General features: G+C 39.2%; 1 protein-coding gene across 1 annotated transcript in view; it reads right to left on the bottom strand.

Annotated features, from left to right (window-relative positions):
* Ctdspl2 (CTD small phosphatase like 2) overlaps nt 1-12,614 on the bottom strand; it is a 51,394-nt gene that overhangs the window by 30,228 nt on the left and 8,552 nt on the right. Inside the window, exons 2-4 of the mRNA XM_051144513.1 lie at nt 10,276-10,485; nt 2,869-3,007; nt 1,431-1,580 (exon numbers count right to left, since the gene is read on the bottom strand). Coding sequence (XP_051000470.1) covers nt 1,431-1,580; nt 2,869-3,007; nt 10,276-10,461 — 475 coding nt within the window. The 5' untranslated portion in view covers nt 10,462-10,485. The remainder of the gene's footprint in view (nt 1-1,430; nt 1,581-2,868; nt 3,008-10,275; nt 10,486-12,614) is intronic.

Genomic DNA, 12,614 nt, shown 5'->3' with positions numbered 1-12,614 from the left:
ACCACGTAACAGTTCCCCATCCTCAGGTTCAAATACAATAATCCTTCTAGCCATGAGGCCAATTAAACTTTCAACCACAGCAAAGTCATCCCAGAACAGCCTAAATGTTTCCCTACCATGAGAATCTTTACTAAAAGACCCAAGATTAAATAATTCTTAAAAGACATAGTATTAATTTTTAAGACATGATTAGTTTCTCAATAAGATTACATTTTAGTACTGCAGAATAAACTTAGCTAATTTTTTTTTTAAGTGTATGCAGTGCTCTGCCTGCATGTGCACCTTCATTCCAGAAGAGGGCATTAGATCCCACTATAGAAAGTTGTGAGCCACCATGTGGTTGCTGGGAATTGAACTCAGGACCCCTGGAAAAGCCATCTCTCCAACCTGTTACCTAATCCTTTTCCCACTATGAAATCCTACCAAGTCTGTTTCTTTATTCCTCCAAGCATAATTTTAAACAAAATAACAAATCAACTTCCAGTATTCACGACTTCCTTTTACAATACGCCTTGTCCCTTAGTGCTTTAATCTACTAATCCCTTCCTCTAAAAGTATGTCTTCGCTGGATACCAACCCCCAACATTTTTATTCTTCCTGTTCCAATATACATTTGCTCCATTGCTGCTACCAGTTAACTGATTTTTCACTTTCAGGCAAACAAAGAATACAAGCAAAACCACAACTACTCTTGAGATTAATGTTTCGTGACTGTGTGGGTTTTTTTGCTTCCATCTACACACACCATTGCCAACAAGCTCTCAACAGCACAAGCCTAACACACAGCTCCCAGTTTGCAATGTTGTAAAGAGCAATGCTTTGTCAACACCTGGAATTCTTTCCTCTAGCTTCCAGAAAATGAGTTCCCGAGCGCAGCCAACAGCCTTTATTGGTTTTCACGCCTCTGTTTTCAGTCTCTTACTACTAGACCTTTCTTTCCCTTGGTCCTAAAAATGTGCTTGGCCTCACAGATTCACACAATTCCTTCAGACTAAGTGACTTCTTTAGTTTTCCTTTCCCATTAAAATCTTCAGATGGCTCTAAATTTGTTGCCATCTTTCTAACTATCCATTTTATTCTTCTAATTCAATGGTGTTAAGGTTCCAAATTTAAGTGTTAGTCTGAAATTGTTCTAGCAAAAGAAACCCATGCCCTTCTAGTTATCAGAAAGAGTCAGGTGACTTTTTAATGCTCACTTCCATCTCTATTATAAAATTTGCCAGTAAAACCAAAAAGGTTTCTTTTCCTTTTATTTCTTTTTTTCTTTTCTTTCTTTTTTTTTTTTTTGGTTCTTTCAAAATAGGGTTTCTCTGTAGACCACGTTGGCTTTGAACTCAGGTCTGTCACTGTGCCCAGTTCAAAATGATCTTTAAAAACTAGAAAAACTATAATTTTAGTTACTGTTTATCTAAAATATGAGTTTTACTTACCATTTTTATTTGCTGGTGAAAAAAAGTTGAAGACAGGAGAAAATATGGTTCCCAACAATGTAGTCCTTGGAGGACTACCTGAGCAAGGATTATCTTCTAATTTCCCATTTTGTTTCATATGTTGATTTGTCATTTCATAACTACCAGCTTCTAAGAAAGAAACAGGGGGGAAAGTATTATTTAGAAAACACTGCATTTCAAGTGTGCGCTATAAATCATTTAAAAAATTCTTTCCTCTCAAAGTATTTCATGTAGACTAATGTTATTGTTCATGAATGCTTATTAAAGAAATCCTGAGGCAATTTTTTTTCTTTTTTTTTTCTCCTGCCCCTGACAGGGTTTCTCTGTGTAGCCCTGGCTGTCCTTGACTGGCGGTGTAGACTAGACTGGCCTCAAACTCACATCGATCCCCCTGACTCTGCCTCCTGAGATTAAAGGCATGCGCCACCACACCCTACTGAGGCGAATTTTTTGTTGTTGTTGTTGTTTGTTTGTTTGTTTTTGTTTTCAAGACAAGGTTTCTCTGTGTAGCTTTGGCTGTCCTAGACTCGCTTTGTAGACCAGGCTGGCCTCAAACTCACAGTGATCCACCTGCCTCTGCCTCCCAAGTGCTGGGATTAAAAGCATGCGCCACCACACCCGGCAGGTAAATTGTTTATACAAATGATTTTAATGTATTTACAATGCTTTACAAACCTTAACATTCACTGAGATTTTTCAAACTTTAAACCTAAAGTTTAAGAAACTAAAAAGGTTTCAAATCAGCACAAAACAATAGAAAATAAAGAAAATCCTTATAAGAAGGGAACAAGTTACCAATTCCAACAGACACAAGGTTCCTGCTGTTTACATTTTGGGACACTAGCTACTTCATAAAACATTTCCTGACATTTACTTCTTATATTTTTGGTTGTAAGTCTCTCCGGCTCCCTGATAATCTATTTCTAATGAATGTCAGCTAATTATAGTCTGACACAAACAAATGTTTGTACATAATTTCAACATAATGTCATAATGCTGACCCGTATGCTCCTTCTTGGCGTTGAAAAGTGAGCATACTGTAGTACACCACCACTGAGATACACTCCTCCTAGCCCGTCCACGTACACTGTATGATAAATAATATAATTTTGGTATTCTGCCTTTAGTCCTTTTAATTTATCAAAGTACCCATTTTAGGACGATAACTTTTAATTTCACTTGCTTTAAATTAATATTCAGTTTTTAAAAACAAGATTATAAAAACAAGGCAAAAATTGCTCCAAATGTTTTCCTGGCTTTGTTTTTTGTTTTTGAGATGGGAATTTTTGCTTCGTTGCCTAACCTGGCCTGCCTCTTGAGTGCAGGCACAAGCCACTAAAGGGAGTTTTAAAAACAAAGGTGAGAAGGGACTTTTGTTTGCAGCAAAAAGAAAGGTAGCATCAAAATACCAACAAACCTCCATTGACAGGACTTTTCCGCCTCACTCGTGACAACTGTTTGTTAGGCTTTTCTCCAGTTCTCGGTGTTGATGTGATCAAATTATTATCTACATCACGTTCAATTCTACTCCGTTTTGAAGGATTTTCTCTCTCTTCCTTAAGATATAATAGGAAAAAATTCATTTAGCATAATTATTCTGGCTATAATTTTAAATAAAATATGTAATACTTTCTCTTGCTTTTCATATCCTGAAGAAACAAATACAATGACCACGGAAGAGCAAGTGACAGTGTTTTTAAAGTGTTGATGGATTATACCACCCAATTAGAATGATGCCATCTCTACAACCCAAGAGTCTTCTAGGCTCCTAAATTTCCCAAGCTCCTAAAATACTGAACTTTACAATATGCTCTCAGTTTTTGGCTAGCTTTATTTTAAAAACAGCTATAAACAACAAAAATCATTTCTGTGACCTCTAGAACGGAAACCCCAGGTTCTGCTGGTGTTCAGATTACCAAATTGCAGAGCCTACCACTGCCAAACCCCCAATACCTAAATTAATATGCACTACTCTTATCCACTGCCCTACTTGAGGTGCGTCCTATGGCCTGTTTATATTACTTCTGAAGTATGACCAACTAAAATATACTTCCAAGGCCGCTGGAGAGATGGCACAGTAGTGAAAAACAATTTTTGCTTTTGCAGAGGACTCAGGTTCTATTCCCAGCACCTACATGGTGGCTCAAAACCATCCCAACTCCATTTCCAGGTGATCCACACCTCTTCCTGACTTTCACAGGCACCAGGCATTACTGTGGCACACAAACATATATACAGGCAAAACACCCATACACATTAAAAAAAAAAAAAACTAAATAAAATATATACATCCAAGCATTACTTTGACTTACTTTTCTCAATTTATGCGTCTATTTTTCTCATTTGTAAAAATTTCCAGTCATTACTGCACTAGTCATTTTCTTATATTACCATGATAATGCTCTATAATTACAGTTGCTAGTTTAATGATACAATCTGAAGTCATTTGCTAAGATTAGATTTTCAAACTTACAAATGATAATTTATATTAAAAATGTTTTGATCTACCTTGGTTCACTGCTTCACTTTTGTCTTATTTTGGGCACTTTAAAAATTATACAGTTGTGTGTGTGTGTGTGTGTGTGTGTGTGTGTGTGTACATGTAAGCCGTATATATGTGTGTTTGGAGGTCAGAAGACAACTTTGGGAGTCTTGATGGCAAACTCCTCTATGTATTGAGCCAGCTCATCAGCTCCTTGGGGTACTTTTAACATACAGCAGCAAAGGGACTGAGATCTGACTTAGCAGTTAAGAGCACATGCTGCTCTTCCAAAGAGCCTGATTGTGGTTCCTAGCCCTCATGTCAGGCAGCCCGTGACCGCCTATAAACTCCAGGTCAGGAAAGATCTGACACCTCCTCTAGCCTCTGGAGGCATACCATATACCTGTAACAAACATGCATACACCCATACAGAGCAATAAAAACAATACAAATAAATCTTTTTTTAAAAACCTATAGTAAGCCAGGCAGCGTTTATGGGGGCAGAGGCAGGCAAATTTCTGCAAGCTGAAGGCCAGCCTGGTCTACAAAACAAGTCCAGGACAGCCAGGACTACACACAGACAAACCCTGCCTCGAAAAACCAAAACCAAAAACCAACCAGCCAACCAACCAAACAAACAAACAAAAAAAACCAACCTACAGTAATTAGGGGCTGAAGAGATGGCTCATCGGTTAAGAGCAGTAGCTGCTCTTCCAGAGGACCTGGGTTCGATTCCTAGCACCCACATGGCAGCTCACAACCATCTGTAACTCCAGCTCCAGGGGATCCGAAGCCCGCTTCTGGCTTTCATGGCACCAGGCACACAAGTGGTGAACAGACATACAAGCAGGCAAAATACTCATACACAGAAGAAAAAAAAAAAAAAATACAGTATCAATGATCAGTGTGATGACACATTGGTAAAGGCACACACAAACTGATTCTGATGATCTTGAGTTCAATCCCACAGTCTATGTGATGGAAAGAGAACTAATCTCAGCAAATTGTCCTCTGAACGCTGATACAGAGGGGGATGGGTTGGGGTATGTAGGTGGAGGAGCCACAACTGCACGCACAGACCACACAAGTGCACATACACAAAATATAGTAAAATACAGTAATAAAAATTAGACCACTATGAATTTCCTGAAGACTAAATATATACATATATACATATATATTAAACTTAAAAAAAATTAATGTGTGTGGCCTCCATGAGTTTAAATGCACCACGTGCAGGCAGGAGCCTCTGTAAGACAAAGAGGGTGCCAGATCCCTTGGATCTATAATCAGTTTTGAGATACTACGTGGATTTATAGGAAGCAAACATAGGACCTCTGCAAGAGCAACAAGTGCTCTGAACCATTTGAGCCACCTCTCCATCTCCCAAATTCATTTTTCTTTCATGTGTGTGTTTAGGTGAATGTAAATCACATGTGTGCCTGGTGTCCATGCAGGGAAAAAAGCTATCTGTAACTACAGTTAAAGACAGTTGTGTGCTGCAATGTAGATGCTAGGAACCAAACCCAATTCCTCTGCAAAAGCAGCAAGTGCTCTTAACTGCTAAACCATCTACCTAGCGCTTGTATTAAAAATTAAAATGTAATTTTGCAAATGTCAGTAATTAAAATTTCCTTTTTGGATCAAAACAGAAAAAAAGATATATTACAGGCCAGCAAGGTGGCTCAGAGAGTAACGGTACTTGCTGCTAACACTGATGAGCCAAGTTCAATCCCCAGAACCCACAGAAAGGTAAAAGGGGTGCCCTCAACTGCTCAGCTGTCGCTCTAGCCTCCATAAACTAAATTTTGTATTAGCAACAAACAACTACGAAGTTAAACTTTTAAAAGTATTATAAGGGGCTAAAGAGGTGACTCAGAGGTTAAGAGCACTAGCTGTTCTTCCACAGGCCCAGGGTTCAATTCCAAGCACTCACATGGTGTGACTCACAACCATCAGTAACTCCACTTCCAAGCAAATAAAATTCAATAGGCACTGCATGAAAGTAGTGTAACCAAACATAAAGGTAAAACACTCATGTAAATAAAGAATAAAATGATTTTTTTTGAAGTATTAAAAAGCATTAGGCATAGGGCATGGTGGCACATGCCTATAATCCCAGTTCTCAGGGAGGCAGAGTCAGACGGATCTCTGAGTTAGAGGCCAGCCTGGTCTACAACGTGAATCTAGGACAGCCATACAGAGAAACCCTGTCTTTATTTGTTTGGGGTTTTTTTGTTTGTTTGTTTTGTTTTGTTTTTTGTTTTTTGAGACAGGGTTTCTCTGTGTAGCCTTGGCTGTCCTGGACTTGCTTTTTAGACCAGGCTGGCCTCGAACTCACAGTGATCCGCCTGCCTCTGCCTCCCAAGTGCTGGGACTAAAGGCGTGCGCCACCACACCTGGCTGAAACCCTGTCTTTAAAAACAACAAGAACAACAACAAAACCCCCAGCAAATATCTAGTAATAAAATTGGTGAAAATAGAGCAAGACCTCCATATTGTCCAAAAATATAAGATTAACCATATTGGGGCCAGAGTGTAACTTCAGTACCAGAGTACTTTTTGTGGTTGTTTAGTTGGTTATGAAATGTTTGAAACTAAAGTTTTTCCACTTAGCTCCAGCTGGCCTGGCACTTAATTTGTAGCCTAAGATGGGTCTGGAACTCATGACAATCTTCCTCTATCACCTTCGTCAAGTGTTACGATTACATGAATATACACACCACTATATGTACAGTGTGTGTGTGTGTGTGTGTGTGTGTGTGTGTGTGTGTGTGTGTATGTATATATATATATATATATATATATATATATATATATATATATATATATACATAGTAATATGACTATACATGACTCCTTTTATTTTTCCTCCTGAGATAGCCTCATGTAGCCCATGTATCTGGGGTTAGCTTTCCATTCCTGCCTTCACTGCCCAAGTCCTTTTTTGTTGTTGTTTTTTATTGAGATAAGGCCTTGCTATGTAGCCCAGTCTAGATAAGATTAGAAAGCACCACCATGCTTTGCTTTTGTGCTACCCAAGCCATCCTCCTGCCTCAGCCTTACAAACAGCTGGACAATAGGTACTTACCACTGTCCCTGGCTCAAATTTATCATCAGAAGGAATTGACAGACTCCACAGTAAGATGCTCATTCTCAAAAAATGATCTACACAGTCAATGAAGTGAATGACGTACAGAATTTGTAACACCAGTGGCAGCTTTCTGACAATCTAAACTGACTCTAATAGATTACAAAAAAATATGCAATCATAAAATAAACTTGAAATAAAACAAAGTTCAAGTACTTCTATCTTACCCACAATTCCTCACAGAACATAGGAACAGAATTCTGACTTGGTGCACAGCCTTGCAAACACTGGCACGTGGGGGGCAGTCAAGGCATGAGAACTGCCAATGTGAGGTCAATTTAAGATATATTTTAAGACTTCAACTTAAAAACCAAACCACACAATTTAAGAGAGCATAGTATAGGCATAAGGATACACAAATATTTTGTAATGAATCTGAACCTAGGGTTCAATCAAAACAAAAACTGGTCCAAAGGGAGGTGTCTTTGGATGAAGAGACGTGATGTCTCTTCCACAAATACTAACTGGGTAACCACGGATGATGGAAGTGAAGAGGGAGAACTTTTCCATCTCTACTAATTTAGCTACTAAGCTTGGTGTGGTAGATCATACCTGTAAACCCACACTTCTGGAGACTGAATCAAGAAGACTGCTTTTGAGTACAAGGCTAGCCTAGGCAACACAGTATAGTCTAAGAGCAACTCTGTCTCAAAACAAAAACAAAAACAAAAAACAAACAAAAATACCAACCCAACAATCAGGGGCTGGGACCTTAGCTCAGTGTTTATCTGGCAGGAACAAGTGCCTGGCTTTGAGCCCCAGTGTCCCATAAGGCAGGTGTGGCAGTGTGTTTATGATCACAGCAGTTGGGAGGTAGGGGCCGGAGGATGGAAGATGAGGAGTTCAGGGTCATTCTGATACACAGAGGTTGGAGTGAGACTAGGCTACATAAGACTCTGGTACAGGAAGGAAAAAGAGAAGATTACCTGCTCATCATGGTCCTGGCCAGTGAAATGCTGCAGCAGGTAAAGGCTCCTGCGGCCAGCCTGACAGTGTGACTTGGATCCCTAGGACTCTCATGGTAAGAAAGTATTGATTCCTACAGTTATCCGCTGACCTTTACACACAGCCGTGGCAAATATACACCCATACATACACATAAGCATGCAATTAATAAATAAAATATACTTATTATGGTATTATGTGTTATTTCATTCTAAAGATTACAATTTTACTATCCAAGGCCAGGCATGGTGGCGCACGTCTTTAATCTCAACACTTGGAAGGCAGAAGCAGGTGGCTCTCCATGAGCTTATGGTCAGCCTGGTTTATATAGAGGTCCAGGTCAACCAGAACTTTTTGTGAGACAGTTTCAAAACAACCAAAATGGATCTACTAAATTTTTTTTTTTAGATTAAGGAGCAGAAATCCATCATGAAATTAATTTAAAGTTTTATGACCATCTTTAAAAGAATTGACAGAAAGGGCTGGAGAGACAGCTCAGCGGTTAAGAGCACTGGTCGCTCTTCCACAAGACCTAGATTCAATTCCCAGGACCCAAATGGCAGGTCACAACTGTCTGTAGCTCCAGACAAGATCTGACACCCTCACAGAGACATACATGCAGACTAAACACCAATGCACATAAAATAAAAATAAATTTTAAAAAAATGCTAGGCAAGGCGGTGCGCCCCTTTAATCCCAGCACTTGGGAGGTAGATGCAGGCGAATCTCTGAGAGTTCAAGGCCAGTCTGGTCTACAAAGTCCAGGACAACCAGAGATATAAGAAGAAACCCTGTCTCAAAAACAAAACAAAACAACAAAAACAAAAAAAAGACTGAACAAAAAAGATCAGAATCCATTACAATATTCAGAGTGAAAAAATTGGGTGTGGTAGCTCTTTACAATCCCAACACTCTGGAAGTTGAGGCAGGAGGATTGCTTTGAGTACCAGGCTAGCTTGAGCTATGGTATGAGAACTTGTCATCTAAAAAAAGGGGGAAGGAAAGGAGGGAAGCTGAGGATATAACTCATCGGTAAAGTGCTTATCTAAACTGCATGATGCCCTGGGCTCTTATCTATAGTGAGGTTTGTTTTTGCATATATACTGCAATATAAAAATATTTGCTTCAGCCGGGTGTGGTGGCGCACACCTTTAATCCCAGCACTTGGGAGGCAGAGGCAGGCGGATCGCTGTGAGTTCAAGGCCAGCCTGGTCTACAAAGTGAGTCCAGGACAGTCAAGGCTACACCGAGAAACCCTGTCTTGAAAAGCCAAAAAAAAAAAAAAAAAAAAAAAAAAAAAAGCTTCTGTAGATCATAATTAGATAATCTAAATTTAAATTTAATATGATATAAATATATCAATATTTCATTAAAATTACACCCTATCAAAACTATGAAGCTTTCACTTCAAATAAAGTATTAGAAATCTCATAGTACTAAAAGGAGAAAGGCTATATGTAAATAATTCCTGAGTGTTCTTGCTAACAGTTTCAAAATGCTGAAATTAGAGAATTGGCGAGTCTTCCGCCAAAATATGGATTGAAACATGCTCAAGATTCTGTTTACTTTGTCATAGGTAAACAATGGGGGAGAGAGCCCAGGGTGGCAGCATACGGCTTTAACCTAGCACCCAGGAGGCACAGGTAGGTAGATCACATGTGAATTCCAGGAGAGTACAAAGTCAGCCAGGTTACACAGTAAGAGCCAGCATGCAGGAGGCAGAGGCATGTGGGTCTCTGTATGATGCCAGCTTATTCTACATAGTAGAGTTCCAGGACAGCCAGAGCTACATATTGAGACCCTGACTGAAAAAACATTAAAGAAAGGAAAAAAAAAGGGGGGGGGGTCACAGTGGAGCAGCCTCTAATCCCAGCACATGGGGAGGCAGAAAACAGGCAGAACTCTGTGAGTTCAAGGCCAGCCTGGTCTACAAGGTGCGTCTAGGACAGCCAGGGATACATAGAGAATCCCTGTCTTGAAAAAACAAACAAACCAAACCAAAACAAACAAACAAAAAATAACCATGACAGAAAGCTAAAGGATTTGGTTCAGTGGAATGCTTGTCTTGAACTTTCATTAAATGCTTTAATGTAAAATTCCTGAAAATAAAGCCAAGATACGTATTATCCCTTTAAAAAAAAAGGGGGGGGGGGTTTCTATCAATATCAACTTCTCTTCTGTATATGCTTAGAGAAAGCAGCCTAAGTATGATATATTTTTACATAGGTGTAAGGTTAAAGTATTACCTTGGGCGTGCTTCCTTTAATGAATTTTTTAATTGAAGACAATAAGCCAGTTTCATTCTTTGATGGTTTTTCTCCTCCTGAAGGCAAGCTATCATCAACCTCTGAGTATTTCCTTTTTGCTCTGGCAGTGCGCTGTGTTTGGATTGGATTGGACTGCTGAGAAGCCTTCCGTGTTCTCAGCTTCATCTTTTATGGGTGGCACATGTAAACCTGTAGGAGAAAAATAATCATTACCCAATATGCCCAGCAACTTACACAATAAAAATCTATTTCTTTAAAAGAGTCTAGGTCTCTAAGAGAACTGAAATAAAAAAACTAACATTTGTAAGTGAAAGACACTGTATTTTATATATGTAACCTACCAGTATCTTCAACATGTGAGATAATTGCCTCCTATAAGAGAAAATGAAGTCACACAAACACAGTGCATGATCTGACACTGCACTGCCTCTGCCATGCCAAAATTACCCTTAGTCATTCATTTACTCCACTAACATTTACTGAGCAGCTAATCCAACTTAAGACCCCAAGCTAGGTAAGCAGAGACAGTAGTCAACAAGGGAAGGGGTTTGTCCTTTAACCTTAAGATGAGGTAGGGGAAAACCCATCACTTGATGAATGAATTTCATAAACACAATTCTAAAAAATCAATAACATTGTGAGTAACAAGAGAGGTTGGATGTCTTGATAAAAGTTCAGTCTTATCACACATAATAAAACTGGATTTATGGGCTGAGACGTGGATCCCTGCTAGAATATATGAGAGCTCCCAGGCTCTGCCCTGAGCAACACATACATACAAATGTCTAAAAAGGAATTATGAAGGGACTAGAGAAATGCCTTGGCTGATAATTAAACTCCCCAACCTAACACTAACAACAGCAGAAAACTTGGTGAATCACAAAAGAATCAAAATGTTCTTGACAGCTGGGTGTGGTGGCCTTTAATCCCAGTACTCAGAAGGAAGAGGCAGGTGAATCTTTGTGAGTTCAAGGCCAGCCTGGCCTACAAAGTGGGTCCAGGACAGACAGAACTGTTATACAAAGAAACCCTGTCTTGAAAAATCTTAAAAAATATAAAAAATAAAAAATTCCTGATATTAATAGAGTACTAAGGACTCGAAGTAACTAATCAGTCTCAAATCCAAGAAAAGATAAATCCTTCTTAGGAGAGACAGGACACAAACATGGCTTCTGTGACGGAACAAATAAATAATTATGCCATAAAGCCATGTGAAAATTATCTAAAATTGCTAAAATTGCAAGTCTTTTATTTGCAAGTTTTAAAATAGCAGATTACGTAAAATGTTTTAAAAAATAGAAATTATTTAGGGTTTTAAATTTCTTTAGATTTATTTAGTGTATAAGTGTTTTGCCTTTATGTATGTATATGCACCACATGTGTGCCTGGTGCTGTTTGGAACCCCTAGAACTGGAGTTATGGATGGCTGTGGGTCATCACGTGGTTGCTAGGAACCAAACCCAGGTCCTTTGCAAGAGCAACAAATGCTCTTGACCATTAAGCCATCTCTCCAATCCCTAAAACTACTATTAAAATGGATGAACATAGGCTAGCATTAACACACATTATAGATCTAGGTGCTGAAACAACCTCTTCTGTGGGAAACAAAAAGTCCAAAGCAGATTCACTCCCCTAAGGTACAAAACTTTGAAGGCTCTGGAGGGGCAGCAAGTCCAATTAACCACCAAGGTTCCAGAGAAGATACGGATAGAGGATAGAAGATGCTCCTATGTGCCATAAGAAGATAGCATGCACCAGGTGGTAACACTGAGGCAGAAAAGAATGAACAACGCCCAAAAGGTGATCAGAAAGCAGAAACTTTGCCACATTCCAACTAGATTCTGAGTAAAAGTAACAATGGAACGTAATTAACCCAATCATGCATGAAGGTACCCTCTGCAACAAAACTGACTAATCCAACACCTTTATTTACAACTCCAAGTATCCAAGTTTCCAAATATACTCTACTGGTATTCACTTTCTAGTCATAATATTCAGCATTCAGCAAAATATTACAAGAATTGGCAAGATGACTTGCCACACAAACCTGGCAACCTGAGTTCAAGCCCAGAGCACACATATAGGTGGAAGGAAAGAAATGACTCCATGAAGATGTCCTCTGACTTTCAACATGTACTGCACGCTTGCCCCCCCCCCCCACACACACAACCTATAAGAGGGGAAAATCAATGAAACCAGAAGTTGACTTTTTTTAAAAAAATCTATTAAGTATACAACGTTCTGCCCTCATGTATGCCTGCACTCCAGAAGAGGGCACCAGATCTCATTATAGATGGTTGTGAGCCACCATGTGGTTG

Source organism: Acomys russatus, chromosome 4 (genome assembly GCF_903995435.1).
Source record: "Acomys russatus chromosome 4, mAcoRus1.1, whole genome shotgun sequence".
NCBI lineage: Eukaryota > Metazoa > Chordata > Mammalia > Rodentia > Muridae > Acomys > Acomys russatus.
This window is presented reverse-complemented; position numbering and strand designations above follow the sequence as displayed.